We start from the raw sequence: 24,356 nt of genomic DNA, 5'->3' as shown, positions 1-24,356 counted from the left end.
CTTTGGCAGCCAGTACTTATCACTATTACTGACTAGATTAATTACTTACCAGAATTTCATTGGTTAATATGTTAAACTCTGAAGTTCTAATACTATCTGTATCCGCTGAAAGTCTCATTTCTCCCATACCTCAAGTCACTTCCTCAAACCCCCACAACTTATATAAACCATTTTTTTTCCTTTCCACTCTGGAAACATGCAGCCACCTTAATCTTTAAACTTTATCATTTCTTTCTGTATTGGTAGTACATTAAACCACTCTAAACTACCCGGTGGGTGCTCATACCCGGTGTGTTCACGTGCCTCCTCTATGCCCACCTAAATGTTTTAGATCCACGAGTGGAACACATACACGTGTGCAGCCTTGTATTTAAATATGCCTTAAACAGCACAATGGTTGGGCATTTCCAAACCTTCCCGTGGCTAGCACACTCTCCCCTCCAGTATTCCTGAATTATTACTTTCTAAAATCCATATTCCATTCCTGCTCCCCTAGACCCAATTGGAAGAGTGGCCCCTGGAGCCACTCTACCCCAATCCTTACATATTGTATGCTTCCTCTCCTGAAGTTCTCGGGCTTGAGCCTTAGTCTCCCGGTCATGATAATTCTAACATCCCCCACCTCTCCCCCATCGTGGTCCCACCTCTGTCTTCCTGCCCAGCCATTGGCCACTGGCAACTTTATTTACCAATTAGAACCAACTGGGGGCAGGGACTCTCAGCATCTGGACATGCAGATCCCTGTGTGATGTTGGGAGGCATTAGAACCAACCCACAGCACCTTTCCATCTAGAAATATTCAATCATTTACATGGGTATAGGTGGATGATTATTGACAGCAACTGTTGAAAAGTGTGATGGTTTGGCCCAGGGAGTGGCACTATTAGGAGGTGTGGCTTTGTTGGAGTGGGTGTGTCACTGTGGGTGTGGGCTTTAAGACCCTCATCCTAGCTGCCTGGAAGTCAGTCTTCTCCTAGCAGCCTTCAGATGAAGATGTAGAACTCTCAGCTCCTCCTGCACCATGCCTGCCTGGATGCTACCATGCTCCCACCTTGAAGATAATGGACTGAACCTCTGAACCTGTAAGCCAGCCCCAATTAAATGTTGTCCTTTTGTAAGAGCTGCTTTGGTCTGGGTGTCTGTTCACAGCAGTAAAATCCTAAGACAAAATTTAAGTCCTTTTTGAATTATCATTGGAGCATAAAATGTAGTAAAAAGCAATCTTTAAAGTCAGTAGCATCAGCATGATAGTTCAGAATTTTTTTAATTGAAATCTGTTTGTGACCTCACCTATGTCACCAGGAAGCCTGTTAGCTCTGGGAAAACACAAGGCCTGACCTTTACACTTGAAACCAGCTTAAGCTGGCAGGTGACTGAGCCTCAGTTTTGAAGTGTTTTTATTCTAGAGACTCTGGAAGGATAAGTTTTACCAGAGTGAACAGGAAATATGGACCGAGTAGCTTCCTTATCAATTAAAAATGGCAGTCTTACCCACTGATCTGGATAGTTAACCTGGCCTCCTCCGTGGTAATCTTGATAGAGGTACTGGGTGCCAGGGTTCCAGAGCAGATCTGAGAGATTTTCCTGTAAGGAGGAACCTGGGAGAGTGACCTACCTTGGCAAGGCAGTGGGGGACCGTTAGCCTCAGTGTCCAGCCTACCATAGTTTTTGTGGGTCCTAGGGGTGAGTGAGGTGAAGTGCAGTTCTCTGCCCAGTGACTGCTATGGACATGTTTGAAGCAGGCCCCAGGCGGTACCCTGTCTTCTTTGGAGGAGAATCTGGTATTTCTGTTCATCAGGAATCTCCATCCACCGTTTCCAGCTTCTCGCTCCCACCAAACACCTTAAATGCCATACTCGGATCTCTCTGAGGGGTTTGAGGGCTGTCTAATGGCCTCTTAAGTTCTTTTATGTGCCTGATTTTGAATATTATTTTCACTAAACAGACTTTAAGCTTACTTTAAACTTGTTCTCACTTACTTGCCTCAGACTTAACTTCAACAACATGTACAAAAGACTGTACACAATGGAAGGTAGAGTTCAGTCTTTCTCTCCGAGATTGTTTCCATAAATAAATTACATAACTACTTAGCATGACTAAAAACATGGTTCTGAGCACATTAAATTTGATAATTATAAGGTGACAGTCCATTAACTTTTATGTTTTAATTATCTTTAGCAACTTACAAGAATTCCTAATGTTGTCTCTGTTATATTTGTGCCTTAAAATTTATAGGTTTTGAATAAAAGATGCTCTAACATCAAAATAAACTTTAAACCATAAACACATTCCATGGAGATACTAGGAACCTCATTTTTCTGATCTTTTATAATATACTTTTTTATAAAATATCATCTTTATATAACTCACTTCTCTAAATAGCTTAAGCTTAACAATGTTAGGAAAGACAGAAATGGTTAGACGTACATCTTTAAGTCAGTTTCTGTTAGTCTGAATAGACCGTCATAACCTTAGGAATTTATAAACCTTATCCAAAATATCTTAGAGATTTGATGTTGCCTAGTTAGTCGAGGGAAAATAAACTAAGACAAACCATCTTGGAGGCCTGGTGTTGTCTCCCTGTCAAGTTTTTTTTAAAAAAAAAACCTATTTTTTTTCTAAACAAAAATTTTATCCAATTTCAATATAGTATGCTATAGCAAATGAAAATTAGACAGACGGATAGACAGACAGACAGACAGACAGACAGATAGTTTAAACTATTAACCTCTTTTGCTTCAATTTTTAAGGTAACTTTTCTGTTTGGGATTTTACAGATTGCACATATTTTGTTCGTTTGTTTAAATGACACCTCCAATGCTCTACAAGTCCTGCAATAAAGAAAGCTTCTTTCAGCAAAAGCTTTAAAGATATCTGTGGCTTTAAGTAGGGGAACAATTAGTAAACAAAGCCAAGGAATTGGGTAAGCATACTCAGAGCTAGTTTACACTTAGCCATCAGGAACTTCTACTGGAAATCGTTTACCTCCCAGTCGTTCTCAAAATATAGTGTCTTTTTCCTGGACTTTTCTGTTTTGTCTTCCTTCTCCCTGTCAGAGTTGAGTGACTAACCTGGTCCAGGACAAAGGCTTTGGAGGCAATGTGCTTGGGTCTAATGTGGGTAAACCAAATGTCCTCTCAGGAGCCAGCTCTTTAGTAGACTAAAGTAGACATGTTGCCCACGCCCAAAAGACATTTGAATCTCTGGAGGACCGAACCCAGGGATCAGAGGAAGGGACAAGAACAGAGAGCAGAGGGGCTTAGATAAGGTGAGAGATAAGGGCTTCGAGAACAAAGAAGGCTTTGAGATAAGAGCTCTGTGAATCCTTTGCTTATGTAGCAACAGAGGTTGTGGAAACCTGTGAGAATTTGGATATCGGATGTAGTTTCCTGGCCACTGAGATCGACTGTGAAACTTGACTGGAGGCCAAGCCATATCTGTAATAAAAATAAGGCCGTGTCATGTAATGGTGTCTGAGTCCAAGGAGGGTGAGGAGAGATTAGAGAAAGCAGGAGAGAGGAGTCAGCAGTCCAGTCTTAAATGAGAAGAACCTGTTAGGCTCTTAGCTAGAGAAAGGGAAAGGTCCTTGAAGAAAGGGTGGCAATAAAGAGTTCCCAGGAGCATAGCAATTAGGAAGAAGAAAAGACCTGGGAAGGGGCCATAAATAGGAGTCCCTGCAGAAGTAGGATCCCATTAGAAAAGGACCAAAGGCACAGAGAAGGTGACACGGTAAGAGGCAAGTGCCATAGAACAGTGTCTCAGTCCCCAAGGGCATCCCAAGCGATTTGTCAGTGAGACACCCAGGATCACAGTGGACAGGCACCCCTTTCCCATGTGATGAGGCTCCCCGGAGTTCATAGCAAGCCCCAGTGAGCGAGAGACAGAGTAGGCAGCTCTGAGAGGAGCTGTACCGGGCAGGCAAGGAGAAGCGAGTGCGTAGCGGGTAGAGGAGAGAAGCAGCTGAAGAGGCAGACTCTAACTCTTAGAGTTGAGTGTGATAAGTGACTGAAGCCTGCATCGGAAAATAATCCACACCCAGGAGAGTCAAACCGGCAGCTCCTTTCAGTTAGGAGGGACCAGGACTTTAGAGGGTGGGCAGTATCTCTCCCAGATTCAGCCCAAGATGTAACAAGGGTACAGTAAAACTACCAAACAAGCCCACTCCACGAGTAGAAAGGAAGGTTTCCTGCAGGATCAAAACTGCCAGGCTGTGTCTTGGGGCAGAGAGAACAGCACTGTGGGGGACCCTTCCCCGTTTTAAGGATGAGTGTTGTGGTGGGAGAAAGTGTGGAAGCTGGAATGTCCTGGGACCAAGAATAGTGACTTTGATCTGTGACAGGCCTGGTTACGTTAATAGGGAACTAGAAGCCCCACTGCGGAAGTAGTTGGCTGGGATGTCAGGGGGCATGGGAAAAAGGGAACTAACTTTTCCTGACTAACAGAAACCCACTTCACAGGGTTTCCGAGGGATGCTGAGTTTAGGGGTAATCCTTCTGTTGACCAATCAGAGTCCAGCCTGAGCTGAGCCCAGACTGTCATTTAGGACAGTGTTAGCAGCACTGCCATTAGGAAGCCACTTAGGACTTAATGTTAAGTATGTGTCCAACATTGTTGGGAGCAGCTGGGCCTCAGTGCTGTGAGCACTGGGAGAGACTGGGCAGGTTCTCTGTGAACTGAATTCCTACAAGCAGCCAATTCTTTATTAGAGTCATGTATAAAGAACATATTCCTGTCTGTGCCCTTGGTACGGCCACTGCTATGGCCTGGCACAGCCTACCTGCAAGTGAAGAGTGGCACCTTCTACAAAGCAGTTCCAACAACTGATTGTACCCCATAAATGTGGAGCCTGTGTATTCAACCCTGGGGGACTAGGACACCTGAAACAGAGAAGGGTCAGTTCTTTATAGATGAGCATGTCTACAGCAGAAATGTTTCCTATTCAATACCACAAATGTCCCTCAACCACTGAAACACTGAGACAGTTCCCATGAGAAGTGAATCGTTGTAAAGGGAATACAATGGGAAGTGTTCTAAAAAGAAGACTTTTTTCATGCTGAATGAAAACAAAAAACAAAAAAAGTGGACATGACTGTTAATAGGTATTGTTGAAGAGAAGATTTATGATAGATATAGGAGGCCTCTGGAAGGATCCAGAATGAACCCAGCCATGACAGGAAATGGGGAGGAGGGTCAGAGAGGAAGTTAAGAGAGAGAGAGAGAGAGAGAGAGAGAGAGAGATGGGGGCTGAGAGAGGAGCCAAGAGGCAAGGAGCAAGCTGGGAGACCAAGAGACCAGTGTAGCCAAAATGGCTGGGTTATGTAGGAGTCAGAGAAGCTGGGGTGTGGGCTAAAGAGTTCAAGGTTAGGGGTTGGTGTTTGCCAGCCTGGATGACTCTGTACCAGACTGGCACCTAGGGAGGCAGGTGGCTAGAGTCTGCTTTGATTTGTTAACTAGGCACCTCAGTTAGCCATTGTCCTGAGTTTGAGACTTAACACTTGTAAAATCTGATGTCTCTCCCTCCTGGTAGCACAGTCCCCTCTGAATGAGCTTTCCTGATCCGCAGGGCCTCTAAAAAGCCTGAGGGAGCCTTCTCTAGTCTGCACTAGCCTGGCCTCCTCCTGTGAGGGGAGGGGATGGCAGTACAAAAGTAAAATATACAGAAAATATTTATGAGTCTTAGTTCAGGTTTCTATCCCTGTGATGGAACACCATGACCAGAAGCAAGATGGGAAAGAAACCATATATTTGGCTTATGCTTCTGTATCACAGTTGATCATCAAAGGAAATCAGGACAGGAACTCAAACAGGACAGGAACCTGGAGGCAGGGGCTGATGCAGAGGCCATGGAGGGATGCTGCTTACTGACTTGTTTCCCATGGCTTACTCAACCTGCTTTCTTATAGAACCCAGGACCAGGAGCCCTGGAATGGCACCACCCACAATGGGCTAAGTCCTCCCCCATCAAATACTAATTAAGAAAATGCCTTACAGCCAGATCTTATGGAGGCATTTTCTCCCCTGAGGTCCCTCCTTTCAGATAACTCAAGTTTATGTCAAGCTAATGTAAGACTAGCCAGTATGGCCCCACCGCTTTCCAGGGCAGCACGGTAGAGCTGTCCCTGGTGGCTGGGGAGTACACTAGCTCCAAGGATGTGAGAGCAGATGAGCTGGCCCCACCCCCTCAAATAGGCAGTGCTACAGAGCTGGTCTTCATGGTGGAAGTACAAGAGAGCTAGCCCTGTACCTTGCTTGCTGCCTCAGTCAGGAGAGCAGCTGACCAACTCAGCTACCACCGAAGCCCAGATCCAGCATTGAGTTGAGGTGGCCCACCCCAGCATCTACCCCATCTGTGAACTGCTAGGACCAGTCCTGCAGACCAAAGCTGTAGGATCTCCATGACACAAGGCAACAACAGGATAACTAAGAGGAGTCCTGGTGGATCCAGTATTGATAGTGTCGTAGAAGCCAGAGGCCTCAAACCAGACCAATGACTCACTGCAGTGAACATTTTCAAGTGAAGATGCTTGGACAGAACAGGATACTGTGGGACACACAGCAACTTCTACCATGAGATGGCTTTTCTTATTTTTTTTTAACTTTTATTCTTTGGTTTGTTTGTTTGTTTTATTAGGGGGGGGTGCAAGGGCCAAGAGTAGATATGGAGGAGGAAGGGGGAGATAAGTGGGATTGGGGTGCATGATGTGAAATTCACAAAGAGTCGATAAAATGTTAAAAAACAACCCACTAGCCAGCAGTGATCCTGGGAGGAAGAAGGGGAGCCCACACAGTCCTGTTCACACAAACATTGTGGTCAGGATGCTTCCAGGGCGTGGAGCTGTTAGACACTTCGTCCTGTGCTCTTGACGGGGTGAGAAGGACTGTGTGCCATAGCCTTTCACATGAGCAAACATTGTTAAGCGAGGGGTATTTACAGAAAGCTCTTCTGCCCCATGCTACCTCAGAGCCTCTGTTTGCATTGCTGGGGTCTCTACCTGCTGTGGACCTGCGGCCACTTTACTGTGACTCAGCCAGCACTGCCTGAGTCTCTGCTCTACACTGGGTCCCATGCTCATCCACGAAGATGCAAATGGTAGGCCTCTCCATGTGCCTTCAGGGCCTCCTGACCAGCACAAGGCTATGCTAAGCCCCAAGAGCAGAAGCAAGAGTAAATGTCAGCGTGAAAGCCCCTGTCTTGGGGAGTCCTGGATGAGGAGGTGCTGGTGGAAGATCATACTTATTTTGACAGAATCCTTGGCAGACCACATCCACTCGTGTGACCCCATTTGACCCTCATGGCCATCTTTCCCAGGTTTCTAGATGCTGAAATTGAGGCTCACATTGGTCCCTATCCTGTCTGCAGCTTTCCTTGGGGTTCCATGTCCCCCCACTACTAGGGATGGCGAGGACAGTGCTGATGGGTATCTTCTTCCCTCAGAGGAGAGACTCAGAGCTACCATTGCAGATGTCTCCGTGCCAACCTCTGAGGACTTCCTGGCGCTTGCAGATCATCAGTAGACCTAAGCTAAGCTTTCAGGCTTCCTGGGAAGACCCATCCTGAATCCAGGGTGTCGGGTTACATATTCAGAGTTAGGGAAGGCACTGGAAGGGAAGCCAAGCTGAAGGGGGAGGGTGTGCGTGAGTGCATGGGTCTAACGTCCTTCCACATCGGAGTTAGCACGAACATTGTGAAGATTTTCATTATTGTCCAGACCAGCTCTTTCAGGTTTCAACAGCTGCCCCAGTTTGTGCTGTTCCTGCCAAGTCTGCAGGAAAGAGTCAGGAAAGCGTTTGAAGGACTTCTGACACCATCCAGGCACCTTCCAGACAAACAGAAAGTGGAACTACTGTCAGGGTTCCTGCTCCATCTTTCTCATCTAGAACCTACTCTCTGCTGCCCTGGGAGTTCCTTCCTGCCTCAGCCTACCCAGAACCAGTACAGGCAAGGCAGCCTGAGCTGAACTCCTCTACCTCAAACAAGTTCTCACAGGATACTATTTCTCTCTTAAGATTTCAAATGGTGGTGGTGACTGATGGTGATGGTGGTGGTAGTGGTGATGGTAGTGGTAGTGGTGGTGATAGTGATGATGATGATGGTGGTGATGGTGGTTGGTGGTTGTGGTTGTTGGTGGTGATGGTGGTGGTAGTGGTGGTGATAGTGATGATGATGGTGGTGGTGATGGTGGTTGGTGGTTGTGGTTGGTGGTGATGGTGGTGGTGGTGGTTGTGGTGGTGGTGGTGGTGGTAAGTCCTGAAATCGTCCCGTTAGAATGCTGTGTTGCTTACAGCTGGTTACAGCTGAGAATAGAAGAGTTCTTTCTTGCCAGGAGGGTGTCACAGGTCAGAGCCTCTGAGCAGCAATGGGGGCCTGACTCCTCCCTGCTGGGGGTGGCCAAGCATGGAATCATAAGGCTCAGGGCTCACACCCTTCCTCTGGAAGGTGGCACCTCATTTCCTACAGATGTATTTATTGAGGGCCTACTGTGCTCCAAGCATGTTACTAGCTATTAGTGTGAGGACTGACTAGAGCATCCCTAAGCCCAGTACACTGTCAACAGGCGGGTCCTACTGTAATGGCTATTACATTACTGTTTTCTGAAAGATGCCAAGCAGTACTATCACTGTACAGTGTCACAAGTTTGCCTGAAACTCTCTACCCAGAGAGAAATCCCTTTTTCCTAGACCCTTCGTAATTTCCTTTAAAAGCCTATAAGGAAAATCTCCCTTTTTGCGGTGTGGGTCTGCATCCTGACTTCTGTTGTGGTGATGGTAGGGTGTTTCTAGTTTCTTGTTTTGTTTTTTTGTTATTATGTGAATGAGGATGAAAGGTTGTTGTCCTGCATGCGAAGCAAGTGCTCTACCATTGAACCAAGGCTCCAGCCCGTAAAATCTTTACTTCACTATTGAGTCCCCACTATGGCACCTCTGCCTCAGGTGTCTTTGATTCCTGTCCTTCCTGCCCTGACTGACAGCCGTGGTCACCAGGCAGCACACAATGGGTTTTATGGCTGTTCCAGAAGGAACAGGAAGAGGACTGTCCTTCGGGGCCTGAGGATGCGCTTTCCTTCATGGATTTATGACTGGTTTACTTCTGTCTCAGTTTAAGTGAGTTTCAGGGAGCCACGTTAAATGCTGGTGAAATGAGCCACTTTAAAAGGGGGGTCGGGGGCAGCCTGGAGAGAGCTTCAAACAAGACCAGATCTGTTTTTATAGATGTGTTTGCTCAGATTGTAAAAGCCTGAAGAAAACGGCTTTCAGAGCAAGGCTGGAGGCAGAGCCCGATGCTATCAGGAGTACCTGTCATCTCTTCCGTGTTTAATTAAGTCTAGGGCCTCAGGGGAGGTCACAGAATGGAATTCACTGCCTGTCTCTGTTCTCTGTAACTCGAGCCTGGGGTCCCAGAGAGGTGCCACGCAAATGCAGTCCCTTCTGTGCCAAAGAATTGTGCTCCTGGGTGTCTGGCTGAGGGATCAACCAGGAGCTGGATCCTGCTGACAGCTGCGGCTCAAGGGAACCAAAGAGGATGACCACCTCCTGGTGTACCCGCTGCATCCTCCCACCCGCAGCTTTATCCTTGGTCACGCCTTTGCAGCTAAAAATAATAACAGTTCTAATGTCCGTTGAGACCTATAATATCCCAGACCCCTGCAGGGTCCCAGCAGCCACTCCCTGACATGATAAACATCTGCCCAAACAGACTCCCTGCAAAGAGTTAAGCTGTGCAGACCCAAATCAAAATACAGTGTAGAAGGTTATCAGTGGGGATTCTCCATTCTTATTCACTTCCTGCTGAGAAGTCTTTAGTACAGACTACCTGAAAAGAAAAATTAACCCCAGAAACAGTATAGGACTTCTTAACAGTAAACTTCTTTTTTTTTTTTTTTTTTTTTTTTTTTTTTTTTTGGGGCTGGGGACCGAACCCAGGGCCTTGCCCTTGCTAGGCAAGCGCCCTACCCCTGAGCTAAATCCCCAACCCCTAACAGTAAACTTCTTAATGTACTGTCTTCCAAACCGGCACATCAGGACACGCAGGCATGGCCTGGGAGGAAGACTCCGGGTTTCAGCTTCTAGATGCATAAGCAAGTGTCTCAATGCTCACAGACATTTTTCCAGGTGATCTGAAGCAGGTGAAGGCCCTCGATCACCATTGGCCGTGAGAACAGTGTCCTCTAGGACGCCTGGTAAAATCTGGCAAAATTCAAGTCAAATCCTTCCCTAAGGCAGGGTTTGCAGGACCTCCACCACAAGAGGCCCTAGCCCATGCCTGCCTCATCCTGCCTCATACGAACAGCAGTCTCTGTTCAAGAACTTCAGACACATCGTCCACCTCAGGCTTCCCAGAGCTCTCGAGTGTTTTTATAGACTGGGAACTGGAAAGCCATCAAATGTGCTAAGAAAGATGCTTAGTGTTGGAACTGGGTAATCCCTGGCCATCAGATCTCAATCCGGCACAGCCTCTAATTCGTAGGGAGGAATGGCCTGGGGGATGAGACAGCTGACCTTAGACCCTTCCCACTGTCGCGCTCAGGAGATGCGGCAGCCTCAGAGGCTCCTTGTCGAATGCACCTGCACAGGTAACGGCATAGGTGCCAACCCTTGCTGTTCTTAATGAAACCTAAGCCTTCAGAGGGAATGCTCATGCTCACCCTCAGGGGCCTGTGGGTGCATGTGAATGGTCCAAGTCACGGTCTGAGGAGAAAGGCGTGCCCATGTCGCTGTGGTTAATACACCTGTCCCTCTCCTCCAAAATCAGGGCCATCCTTGTCAACTCATCACAAAACAAGATAGGCTGTACAGCAGTCACAGTTCTGCTTTGCCCAGGAGCAGAGTGTTTTCATAATCATGTGAATTATCCAGTTTTATCCGAATATCCACTACAGTAATAATGTCTTATGAACAAGTCACATGACTATGTGTTCGCACACATATAAGCGTTCATGTGTGCTCTGCCAGGCACACATACCATAGCATACATGGAGATCAGAGGAAACTTGGGGAGATGAGTTCCCTCCTTCAAGGCGTGGATCCTAGGGAATCAAACTGGGGTCCTTAGCATCAAGCAGCTTTTCCTCCTGGGCCATCTTAATCAGACTTAATTTAATTATTTGAAGTTGTGTGCTAGGCATCTGAGTTTAGACACAAGCTACTTTCTTTCTCTAGAGTTTTTGAACGGAGCCTCATGAACTCACCGCTGAATCAGAGAGCAGTCATGTGTACCACAGTGGGATATTTGCATTCTCTGTGCCACCATCTCCCCTGAGACGCCTGTGCCGTTTGTCAGGGCAGGAATAGTCATTCCAGTCTAGCTTCACTGAGAGGTGACCTTTTGAAGGGGACGCTCCCTCAGGACAACCTGGCACACATCTTCGTGTACATTTGCATTCACTGGCCCAGCTCTTCTCTGTAATGGATTCATTCATCACCTGATGGGGTGGCTTTGAATTAGTGTGACATTGCATAGACATGGCGTTGTACCGGATGGTGTGGCTTTGCTCTGCTGTGAGGTGACTGCTCTGACAGTGCCACTGACCTGCCAGCGACCTAATTCAAATGGACTCTGCGGATATGATTACTTTTCTAAGGGATCTTTTAGGCCATCTCTCTTCTTTGCATTTCTGAGATCCTGTCTCTAGGAGTAGATAGCTAAATAAATGTCTTGCTTCTTTCCTTTTTTTAACCCCTGTGTCATCTTCATAAGACCTATAATGAGCCTTGGAGGAGGTTACATGGATGAGTGGTGTTTTCCCAAATAGTACTTTGGCTACAAAATACCGGAAGGCATGCCTACTTGCTGCCCCTGAACTCGGAGCAGTTTTGTTCTTACGAAAACATTAAGCGTTATGACGGGAGGCTGCCGTTGCTTCGTCGGAGCACACCTGTCAGCTATACATAAATTCAGCAGTGCAAGCTGCAGCTGGCTGTCGTTCTAGCTTCATTATGCTTAGCTGGATATAAATACATGATGGCTTCGTAGGAAACATTCTGCGCCTTTTGTACAGGGCACAGAAACTCTGTTAAGTCAGGGCCTCACGGTTCTGGATGCCCTCTGCCTCCGCCTGAACAACTTGAAAATAAAAAAGGTTATGTGCATAGCCTTCCTGCTACATTTTTTGCAGAGATCGGGACATCAGGATTTTTTTTTTCAAAGCTTACCAGGTTAGCCCAGCAGCTGATCCTAGCGTCTTGCAAGATAACCCTAAAAAATACGTTGCTCTGGCTCCTGCCTCATGTTCAAGGGCTCCCTGTGAATGGAAACCTCCTTATATTGACCTCAGCACACCTCTGACATCCATGTACCCTGAATTCCTGAGGTTAAGGCTAGCACCTAGAAATCTGCATTGGTGATGCAGGACAAATTCTCCAGACCTCAAGAAATCTCTGGCGGGTGTGTCTGGGGTACAAAACTGGGCATGAAGCCAAGAGTAAGGCAGCCTTGCATGTCAGGGAGAGAGTCTGAGCTGGTTCAAACGTGCTGTGGCAGCCCAGTGGAGAGCTGCCTGTACTTTACCACACATTCTGTGATTGGAAGATCGGTGAGCTTACCAAGCAGCATTCCCTTGAGTGTTTATACTTGAAAGTGAAAACACCAGCATGACCGGGCTTGTTAGACTGAAGGCAAAACCCTGCTCCCAGAAGTCTCCCAACAGGGGCTGCCAAAGCCCACCTAGGCAAAAATGGTACCACCAATGCCTCCATGAGCCTGTGACTCTCATAACCTCCCAGGAAGGTTCTCCTTCTACTCCAGAGGGACTCTGGGAAACCCTGATCAGGAGAGCACCTGGCTTTCTCTACACACACAGCAGTCTAAGAGAGTTCCTTTCTTCCCCGACTCTGGGTGCCGTTATTAACTCCAGCTGGGCTGCTATGCAGCCTGGGCCATATTAAAGTTTTGCAGAGTGTTCTCAGTACCCCATAAATCAGAGAAGCGGGGGCCCTGGGGACACCAGATGAACAAGGTATGCACGTGGCTGTGGTTCTTTACTTGGGAGGAAACCAACTTAGTGGAAAAATGGTTCCAAGGGTCCTGGAGAGAGTAAGAACCAAGGGGCCAGGCTTGGGGAGAGGACCAAACTGCCTTGGGAAATACAGTCATGTGCCCCTAAACATGGAGTGAATCAGAAAAGCATAATTAGGGAAATTGGTCCTTGTATAACATGGAGGGCTTGTCCGTAAACTTCGAGAGCCAAGGGCACTGTACAGGGACTCCCCATGCAAACGCTGCAAACACAAGATATTGACAACCAACTCTTTTCTTCTTATATTGGATATTTCCCTTATTTACGTTTCAAATGTTATCCCCTTTCCCTGTTTCCCCTCCAGAACCCCCTCTACCCTGTCCCCTAACCCTGCTTCTATGACAGTACTCGCCCACCCACCCACCAACTCCCTCCTACCTCCCCACCCTGGCATTCCCCCACACTGGGGCATCTGGCCTTCACATGACCAAGAGTCTCTCCTCCCATTGATGCATGACAAGGCCATCTGCTACATATGCAGCTGGAGCGATGGGTCCCTCCATAGGTAGGTACTCTTTGGTTGATTTTTAGTCCCTGGGAGCTCTTAGGGGTCTGGTTGGTTGATAATGTTATTCTTCATATGGGGTTGCAAACCCCTTGAACTCCCTCAGTCCTTTCTCTAACTCCTCCATTGCAGACACGGTTCTCCCCAATGGTTGGCGGAGAACATCTGCCTCTGTATTTGTCACACTTGGGAAGAGCCTCTCAGGAGACTGCTATATCAGGCTCCTGTCAGCATGCACTTCTTGGTAAAGTCAAAAGTATCTTGGTGACTGTATATGGGATGGATTCCCAGGTGGGGAAGTCTCTGGATGTCTTTTCCTTCAGTCTCTACACTTATTTCTTCTGTGAGTACTTTGTTCTCCCTTCTAAGAAGGACTGAAGCACCCACACTTTGGTCTTCCTTCTTGGGCTTCATAATGATCTGTGAATTTTTCTCCTAGGTATTCCAAGACTTTGGGCTAATATCCACTTATCAGTGAGTGCATACCATGTGTGTATTTTGGGATTTGGTTACCTCACTCAGGATAACATTTTCTAGTTCCATCCATTTGCCTAAGAATTTCATGAAGCCACTGTTTTTAATAGCTGAGTAGTACTCCATTGTACCACATTTTCTGTATCCATTCCTCTGTTGAAGGACATCTGGGTTCTTTCCAGCTTCTGGCTACTGTGAATAAGGCTGCTATGAACATAGTGGAGCATGTGTCCTTGTTATATGTTGGAGCATCTTTTGGGTATATGTCCAGGATAGGTATAGCTGGGTCCTTAGGTAGTCCTATGTCTAATTTTCTGAGGAACTGCCAGACTGATTTCCAGAGTGGTAGTACCAGCTTGCAATCCCACCAACAATGGAGGAGTGTTCCTCTTTCTCCACATCCTCGCCAGCATTTGCTGTCACCTGAGTTTTTGATCTTAGCCACTCTGACTAGTGTGAGGTGGAATCTCAGGGCTGTTTTGATTTGCATTTCCCTGATGACTAAGGATGTTGAACACTTCTTTAGTTGCTTCGTGGCCATTTGATATTCCTTAGCTGTGAATTTTGTTTAGCTTCATGCCCAATTTTTTAATAGGATTATTTGATTCTCTGAAGTCTAACTTCTTGAGTTCTTTGTATATATTGGATATTATCCCTCTATCAGATGCAGGATTGGTAAAGATCTTTTCCTAATCTGTTGGTTGCCGTTTTGTCCTAATGATAGTGTCTTTTGCCTTACAGAAGCTTTGCAATTTTTTTGAGGTTCCATTTGTCCATTCTTGATCTTAAAGCATATGCCATTGGTGTTCTGTTCAGGAAATTTTCCCTTGTGCCCATGTGTTCCAGGCTCTTCCCCACTTTCTCTTCTATTAGTTTGAGTGTATCTGGTTTGATGTGGAGGTCCTTGATCCACTTGGACTTGAGCTTTGTACAGGTGATAAGCATGGATCGATCTGCATTCTTCTACATGCTGACCTCCAGTTGAACCAGCACCACTTGGTGAAAATGCTATCTTTTTTCCACTGGATGGTTTTAGCTCCTTTATCAAAGATCAAGTGACCATAGGTGTATGGGTTCATTTCTGGGTCTTCAGTTTTATTCCACTGATCTACCTGCCTGTCTCTGTACCAATACCATACAGTTTTTAATCACTATTACTCTGTAATACAGTTGGAAGTTAGGGATAGTGATTCCCCAAGAAATTTTTTTACCATTGAGAATACTTTTTGCTATCCTGGGTTTTTTGTTATTCCAAATGAATTTGCAAATTGCTCTTTCTAACTCCATGAAGAATGAGTTGGAATTTTGATGGGGATTGCATTGAATCTGTTGATTGCTTTAGGCAAGATGACCATTTTTACAATATTAATCCTGCTAATCCATGAGCATGGGAGGTCTTTCCATCTTCTGAGATCTTCAATTTCTTTCTTCAGAGACTTGAAATTCTTGTCATACAGATCTTTCACTTTATTGGTTAGAGTCACACCAAGGTATTTTATATTATTTAGGACTATTGTGAAGGGTGTCATTTCCCTAATTTGTCCTTTGAGTAGAGGAATTTGTTTGAGTTAATGTTATATCCATCCACTTTGATGAAGTTGTTTATCAGGTTTAGTAGTTCTCTGGTAGAATTTTGGGGTCACTTAAGTATACTATCATATCATCTGCAAATAGTGATACTTTGACGTCTTCCTCTCTAATTTGTATGCCTTTGATCTCTTTTTGTTGTCTAATTGCTCTAGCTAGGACTTCAAGTACTATATAGGTAGGGAGAGAGTGGGCAGCCTTGTCTAATTCCTGATTTTAGTGGGATTGCTTCAAGTTTCTCTCCATTTAGCTTGATGTTGTCTACTGGTTTGGTGTACATTACTTTTACTATGTTTAGGTATGGGCCTTGAATTCCTGATCTTTCCAAGACTTTTATTATGAAGGGGTGCTGAATTTTGTCAAATGCTTTCTCAGCATCTAATGGGATGATCATGTGTTTTTTTTTTCCCCATGAGTTTGTTTATATGGTGGATTATGTTGATGGATTTCCGTATACTGAACCATTCCTGCATCCCTGGAATGAAGCCTACTTGATGATGATGATAGATGATCATTTTGATGTGTTCTTGGATTTAAATTGTTAGAATTTTATTGCGTATTTTGGCATCGATATTCATAAAGGAAATTGGTCTGAAGTTTTCTTTTTTTGTCAGGTCTTTGTGTGGTTTAGGTATCATTGTAAGTGTGGCTTCATAGAACAAATTGAGTAGTTTTCCTTCTGTTTCTATTTTGTGTAATAGTTTGACAAGTATTGGTATTCGATCTTCTTTGAAAGTCTGATAGAACTCTGCAATAAACCTGTCCTGTCCTGGGCTTTTTTTTTTTTCTTTTAATTTGGGATACTCTTAATAACTTCTTCTATTTCTTTAGGGATTATGGGACTATTTAGATGGTTTCTCTGATCCTGATTTAACTTTGGTACCTGTATCTATCTAGAAAACTTTACATTGCATCCAGATTTTCCAGTTTTGTTGAGTAGAGGCTTTGGTAGTAGGATCTGATGATTTTTTTTAATTTCCTCAGTTTCTGTTGTTATGTCTGTTTTTTTTTTGTTTGTTTGTTTGTTTGTTTTTTCATTTCTGATTTTGTAATTGGATACTGTCTCTGTGCCCTCTGGCTAGTCTGGCTAAGGGTTTACCTATCATGTTGATTTTCTCAAAGAACCAACTCCTGCTTTTGTTGATTATTTGTATAGTTCTTTTTGTTTCTATTTGGTTGATTTCAGCTCTGAGTTTGATTATTTCCTGGCATCTACTTCTCTTGGGTGTATTTACTTCTCTTTTGTTCTAGAGCTTTCACGTGTGCTGTCAAGCTACTAGTATATGCTCTCTCCAGTTTCTTTTTGGAGGCACTCAGACTTACGACTTTTCCTCTTAGCACTGCTTTCATTGTGGCCCATAAATTTTGTTATGTTGCACCTTTATTTTCATTAAATTCTAAAAAGTCTTTAATATCTTTATTTCTTCCTTGTTATCATTGAGTAGAGCATTGTTCAGCTTCCATGTGAATGTGAGCTTTTGTTGGTTTGTTGTTATTGAAGACCATTCTTAGTCCATGGTGACCAATTATATGGTCAGTTATGGTAGTAGGTACCATGAGGTGCTAAGAAGAAGATATATTCTTTTGTTTTAGGATGAAATGTTCTATAAATGTCTGTTAAATCCATTTGGTTCATAACCTGTGTTAGTTTCTCTGTGTCTCTGTTCAGTTTCTGTCTCTATGATCTGTCCATTGATGAGAGTGTGGTGTTGAAGTATCCCACTATTATTGTGTGAGGGGTAATGTGTGCTTTGAACTTTAGTAAGGTTTCTTTCATGAATGTGGGTCTCCTTGCATTTGGAATATAGATGTTTAGAATTGAGAGCTCATCTTGGTAGATTTTTCCTTTGTCCAATATGAAGTGTACTTCCTTATATTTTTTTTTTGATAACTTTTGGTTGAAAATCAATTTTATTAGATATTAAAATGGCTACTCCAGTTTGTTTCTTGGGATCATTTGCTTGGAAAATTGTTTCCCAGCCTTTTACTCTTAGATAGTGTCTTTGTCACTGAAGTATGTTTCCTGTATGTAGCAAAATGCTGGGTCCTGTTTACGTATCCAGTCAGTTAGTCTATGTCTTTTTATTGGGGAATTGAATCCATTGATGTTAAGAGATATTAGGGAAAAGTGATTGTTGTTTCCTGTCATTTTTGTTGTTAGAGGTGGGATTATATTTGTGTGGCTATCTTCTTTTGGGGTAGTTGAAAGAAGACTACTTTCTTGCTTTTTCTAGGGTGTAATTTCCCTCCTTGTGTTGGAGTTTTCCATCTACTATCCTTTGTAGGGCTGGATTTATGGAAAGATATTGTGTAAATTTGGTTTTGTCATGGAATATCTTGGTTTCTCCATCTATGTTAATTGAGAGTTTTGCTGGATATAGTAACCTGGGCTAGCATTTGTGTTCTCTTAGGGTCTGTATGACATCTGCCCAGGATCTTCTGACTTTCATAGTCTCTGGTGAGAAGTCTGGTGTAATTCTGACAGGTCTGCCTTTATATGTTACTTGACCTTTTTCCCTTACCGCTTTTAATATTCTTTGTTTTGTGCATTTTGGTATTTTGATTATTATGTGATAGAAGGAGTTTCTTTTCTGCTCCAGTCTATTTGGAGTTCTGTAGGCTTTTTATATGTTTATGGGCGTCTCTTTAGGTTAGGGAAGTTTGCTTCTATAATTTTATTGAAAATATTTACTGACCCTTTAAATTGGGAATCTTTGATCTCTTCTACACCTATTATCCTTAGGTTTGGTCTTCTCATTGTATCCTGGATTTCCTGGATGTTTTGGGTTAGGAGCTTTTTGCATTTTGCATTTTCTTTGACTGTTGTGTCAATGTTTTCTATGGTATCTTCTGTTTGCATCTATCTATGATCCCCTGATCTCTTTCTTTGGTTTTCTATCTCCAGGGTTGTCTCCCATTTTGATTTCTTTATTGTTTCTATTTCCATTTTTAGATCTTAGATGGTTTTGTTCAATTTCTTCACCTGTTTGTGTTTTCCTGTAATTCTTTAAGGGATTTTTGTCTTTCCTCCTTAAGGACTTCTACCTGTTTACCTGTGTTCTCCTGTATTTCTTTAAGGGAGTTTTTTTTAATGTCCTTCCTATAGTCCTCTATCATCATGAGATGTGATTTTTAAATCCAAATCTTGCTTTTCTGGTGCAATGGGGTTTACTGTAGTAGGAGAACTGCATTCTGATGATGCCGTGTAGCCTTGGTTTCTGTTGCTTATGTTCCTGTGCTTGCCTTTTGCCTTCTGGTTATCTCTAGTGCTACCTGCCCCTGCTGTCTCTGACTGGAGCCTGTTCCTCCAGTGATCCTGGTTGTATCTGAATTCCTCAGAGTCTAGCTGTCTCTGTGATCCTGTGATTCCTTGATCCTGTGATCCTGTGATTCTGGGATTCTGGGGTCTTGGGTGTATCAGATCTTCTGGGTTTCAAGCTTGGATCCTGAAATCCTGGTGTGACCAAGCTCCTGTTGTTTCAGAGTTCCTGGGAGTCAAGCTTTCTCTGGTGTTGCAGGAGTGGGTGGGGAGCCAGAGCCCTGGGTTTGCTCAGGGCACAGGTGCATGCTGGAAGAAGCCTCTGCCTCTGGCGGGGTGGGGGTCCTAGTTACCCTGGGTGTTAGAAAAGATGTTGTGGCCTCAACTGTGATGTCGAGTGTGTCAGAGCTCTAGTGCTCCTGGCTTGGTCTGATCTCCTGGTAGTCGAGCTTCTTCTGTGATCCTGTGATCCTGGGCACTTCAGAGCACCTGGTAGTGGAGCTTCCATTAGGCGTTTTGGGACTGGGTGTGGAGCCAGTGCCCAAGGTCTGCTAAGGGCACTGGTTCAGACTGGAAGGAACCCATGCAACTGGCTGGGTGGGTGGTTCCTGTGCCCCTGGATCCTGGGGTTCCCAGGTACTCTGAGTGTTGGAGCAGTTGTTGTGGCCTCCTGACCTGTGATCCTGGGCATGTTAGAGTAGCCAGGAGTCAGGCTTCCTCTGGGTGTTGTTGGACTGCATGTGGATCCAGCACCCAAGACCTGCTCACGGCACAGGTTCAGATGGGAAAGGGACAACTAATTCTTTTCTAAGTAGGACTCTAAATATTGTATGTGGTAGATACAGCCAGGGACACCGTTTACAATTATCAAATAGCTCATCTTGCTCATAGTTCTGTGCTTTGTTTTTAAAGACTGGTAGAACAGTTGTTTATGACAGTGTCACCAAAACATGAGGCTGATATCCCCTAGTTTGCAGAGAGCTATCTTGTCATCCTCATTTGATGGTCTTGGTGTTCTTATAAAGACACTAATCTCATCCTGGGTGGCCTGTCCCCAGTACCTTACCTAATCAATTCTGTATCGGTGACATTGCTGGGACAGAATCCCTGACCAGTGCAATGCCACATTTCAGGTTTCAGGTGGGGAAATCAATGACAGGAGTAAAGGTATAGCTGGTCACATCGAGCCCACAGTCAGGAAACATGAAGTAATGAGAGCTTAGCACATTCAGTTTAGGACCTCAGCCCATGGCATGGCACCACTCACATGGATAGTGGCTCTTCACCTAGGCCTAACCTAGGCAATATTGCCTCCTAGAGATGTCCAAAGATTTTTTTTATGGTGATTCTAAATCTCATCAAGTTGTCAATCAAGATTAAGCAAAGCCTCAACTGTCTATATCAGCCACTGAGTGGTTAGGGATTCAGTATATGTTCCTGTGAGGTATAAACATGCTGTCCTGAAGCATTCTTCCAGCAGGCAGTGAGCATCCTTGACATGCAGATAGTGCAGGCCCTTGGGAAAGACATGCCCAGGAGCATCTGTATGGGAGGATCATGTCATAGACCCTCAGTTCAGGCTGTCCCTGTCTTTGGCAGTGCTCGTCCACCTGCGGGAAGGGGCTCCAGTCGAGAGTGGTACAGTGCATGCACAAGGTCACCGGACGCCATGGCAGTGAGTGCCCAACTCTCTCAAAGCCAGCAGCCTACAGACAGTGCCACCAGGAGGTCTGCAATGAGAAGATCAATGTGAACACCATCACCTCCCCTCGCCTTGGTGAGTACCTCCCTGACCCCGGTTTCTGAGGTAAGCCAAAAAGCCATTTCCTTTGAGCAAGCTAAAGGGGCCTGGCATTTGCTAGAACTGAAGAAGGTTCAGAGGTGTTTGGCCATCCCCCTCACCCTTCTGCTGGCACAGGTAGATCTCCTCAATCCTGCACCAGTTTGTGAATTGAGTGAGAGCCAAGCTTCTTTCTAGAAAGATCCTGTATGATATCTGCATGGGCTCCTCTGTGCCATGATGGGTGGGCACACAGGCAGGGTGGAAAGGTTACATTGTTTTGTAGGCAGTTTGACTGTTGGTGTTCACAGCAAGACTGCTTATGTATCCACAATCTAGCCAGTGATTGGGATAAACCAAGGGATATCTAATGCATTGATAAATACCTGTCCACGGGAACTTAAGGAAGGGGTTATTCTGGCTATGCTTTAAGGGTACACTCCATATCATGGAGAAGTCACGGTGGGCAGACAGTGGGGTCGATGGTCATGCTGTGTCCATAGTCAGGAAGCAGAGAGAGATGCGTGCTAGTTCTCAGCTTGCTCTCTCCTTTTATTCATGTCAGGCCTCCAGGCCCGGAATGGTACCGCCCACATTCAGGATGAGTCTTCCAACCTCTGTTAACCCACTCTAGATAATTCCTGGTGAATATCCTAGGGTTTGTCTCCTAAGTGAACCAAACTCCTGTTAGGTTAACAACATTCACCACACACTACGGGGAGTTCCTTACCTGCTTAGAAGGGCTCTAAGCAGCTTCCATCCAAGTGGGGGAAAGCGGCTGAGCTCATAGAGGCAATGCCCATGTCTGCTGCCAGCATAATTCTGCTTGATATCACTTCACGGACCTCCTATGTGCAGGGTGTTCTCTCTAAAGGACGAAGACCCTGAAGGAAAGGTGAGACACATGTTTATCATTCAACTGGTGCTTTTGTGGATCCTTTTTTAATAAATGTCCTCTGTGCCATGTTTTATAAATGCTAACAGAAGCTGTACCATCGTCCATCATAGACCAGCTCCTCCAGGCTCAGGAGCAAGTTGTCTAGTGTCTCTTCCTCTGAAAAGTCCACAGAAGTAGCTCAGTCAGGGGCCTGGGCTGGCTGCAGACATAGATCTGTAAGAGAAAAGTCCCATTCACATCACCCTAGAGGTCCCTATGCAAAGCTAATGCGTACTTGAAGGTCTTGCATCTCGCCATGGCTTTAACCTCTGCGTTCCTTCCACTGTCCCCTAGCTGCTCTGACCTACAAATGCACCCGGGACCAGTGGACGGTGTACTGCCGGGTCATCCGAGAGAAGAGCCTCTGCCAGGACATGCGGTGGTACCAGCGCTGCTGCCAGACCTGCCGGGACTTCTACGCAAACAAGATGCGCCAGCCGCCCTCTCCTCCGAGCTTGTGACGCACAGTGTGGTGCTTGCTCAACGCTCTGACTCAAGGTCTGAGGCGTGGCAGTGAGTGGAGAGCCCTCGCCCTAGCCAAAAGCACACCAGCCCTGCAGCCAGGACCCCCAAAGCACTCCTCTCTTCCCACTGCAAGGCCACCTCAAGCATTCAGCTGCCTAGAGCTAGAGAGCGGGCTTGACACTGCCATTGGTCCTTTGAACGTAATATATTGTTAACAGCCACTGGATGGCTTTCTAAGGAAAAACTACACAAGAGTCATAAAGTAATTTTAATTTCCAAGCTCCTATGTACCTCAAAGGGGGACACCTCTGGCAGATAATTGTTCTGCACACACACACACACACACACACACACACACACACACACACAGAGAGAGAGAGAGAGAGAGAGAGAGAGAGAGAGAGAGAGAGAGAGAGAGAGAGAGAGAGAAACATTTGGTGCTTTTGTTCTGGTGTTGCATTTGAATTCGGGCTTGATGTAGCTTTGTGGAAATGAGATACCCCATTAAAGGGGGCTCTCTCCTGAAAGTCAGCAGTGCCCTGATCAACCAGCCTCCACTAATGGCTTCTCTGGAAGAAAGATGAGCTACCCTCCCACAAACACAAGAATCAAGACTTGGTCTCTGCCCATCTCAAAAACATAGCCTCACAAGCCTTAGAAATTGCCTTAGAAATCTTGCCCCTGAGAGTTCAAATCTGAATAGACCAACAAGAAATCCAGTGCCACACAGCTCTGCACACCACCTGTGTGGGAGAACGTTCCCGAAGAGGTGAATTTGGGAAGGAAGGTGTCTGCTTTTCAGAGCTCAGCTGTGTATCCCACAGGGAAACAGGGGAGTCTCTCTTCAAGGTGCTATGAAACGGGACATTCATGAATGGTCCATGGGGTCGCCTCCTGACATAAGATGCCCTCAGATCCCCAGGGGTGTGCCAGCTCCCGGTGTGCCTCCTGACACATCCACTCTGGCCAGCACTACCTTTGGCTTTGTACCTTATATACATGCTACAACTTGGCAAAGTAGCTTTCCATTAACATTGGCCTCTCCTCTGAAGTTAGGATGACGCTTGGGACATCTGAGGACACACATCAGTCCTGGGTTCTGCAGCATAAGGCTTGACTTCAGTATCTGGACACAAGGAAGATGTGCCGGGACTTGTGGAGGAATACCACACAGCCAAAATTGCTACACATCCATCAGGCCGCCTTCCAGCCAATGTGTCACGGTTAGCGCCTTCACTGTTCATAGCTGTCATCAGTGACCTATCTGGATGTGGCATGGAAAGACAGAGAAGGTCCTCTCTTCCCTCCCCATGCCATCACTCTAGCCACAGAACTTTCCCATCTCCAGAAGGCCAGAGAAGTGCCAGACTGACCTCTCCAAGAGCAGACCAGCTGATAGACTCCTGGCTACCCGGGAGGCTGGCTTTGCCCCACCTCTCCAGGGTTTTCATGGGTGCTTGTGAACTACCTTGAGAGGCCCATCTTCTCCTGGTTGCAGACGGAAGCTCTCTCGTTGGCAGTTTCCATGGGATCATCTCCGAGTGCTTCTTGATTTATTACTGGTGCTGTTTCTGTTTTTCATTTGGTTTAGTTCTGTCTTAGTTTTCAGTAGCCCATCACACAGACGAGGTCAGGGTGGCAGGGAAACTGATTCCACTTGAACTGAGAAAGGAGTGTTGAGAAGACTCCTTAGGTGCTCTGAGAGTGTCAGGGCGAAGTAACCCTCTGGTGGTCACCCCGGTGCTGTGCTAAACACTGCCCCACCCCACCCCCAGCTCAGGCCTGGTTACCAGCAGACCCCTCAGGCTGTTTTGAAAACCCATAAATTCTAGGGAACTCCGGAGGTGGAAGGGAAGGTGCTATCAATTTTCCCTCTGCCATACAGCTTCTGTTAGTTTACCCAAAGACATTCATATTTTGGAGCCAGAGAGCAATGAGAGCAGAGCCAGCTCAGGGGGGCCAAGTCTTCCTTGTGGATCTGCAGAGACCCACCTAGGCAGAGCAAGTCCCCATCGGTGTGCACTGTCCCTAGTGCCTCTGATGTCCCCACCCCAAGCTGTCTGTCACCTGAAGGAGCCCCACACCATAAACGTTAAGCCCCCCAAGCATGCGCTTTCTGAGCAAATGCTGGTATCATCACTTTGAACTCCACCATGCTTTCATTCTGCCATCAAAGCTCTGGGGTCACAATGGTGATGTCCCTGTGTTAGACCCACACTGTCACTCGAGTACTGTACCCTCGTGGTCCCACAGATGTGTCACTAGCGTCTCTCAGTCTTATGGTGCTATTCGTACTGGTGCAGGACAAACCACTCGCCGTCGTCTGTGGCTTGATA

At 45.8% G+C, this 24,356-nt stretch overlaps 1 protein-coding gene across 1 annotated transcript in view; it reads left to right on the top strand.

The window, feature by feature from the left end:
• Adamts17 (ADAM metallopeptidase with thrombospondin type 1 motif 17) overlaps positions 1 to 23,955 on the top strand; it is a 315,106-nt gene extending 291,151 nt beyond the window's left edge. The window contains exons 22-23 of the mRNA XM_032893438.1: positions 20,438 to 20,615; positions 21,850 to 23,955. Of these exons, the coding sequence (XP_032749329.1) occupies positions 20,438 to 20,615; positions 21,850 to 22,016 (345 nt within the window). The 3' untranslated portion in view covers positions 22,017 to 23,955. The remainder of the gene's footprint in view (positions 1 to 20,437; positions 20,616 to 21,849) is intronic.
• Positions 23,956 to 24,356: the final 401 nt, after the last annotated feature.

This window comes from Rattus rattus, chromosome 2 (assembly GCF_011064425.1).
Source record: "Rattus rattus isolate New Zealand chromosome 2, Rrattus_CSIRO_v1, whole genome shotgun sequence".
Classification (NCBI taxonomy): Eukaryota; Metazoa; Chordata; class Mammalia; order Rodentia; family Muridae; genus Rattus; species Rattus rattus.
Note: the sequence above shows the minus strand (reverse complement) of the source record. Positions and strands in the feature narration are given on the sequence as shown.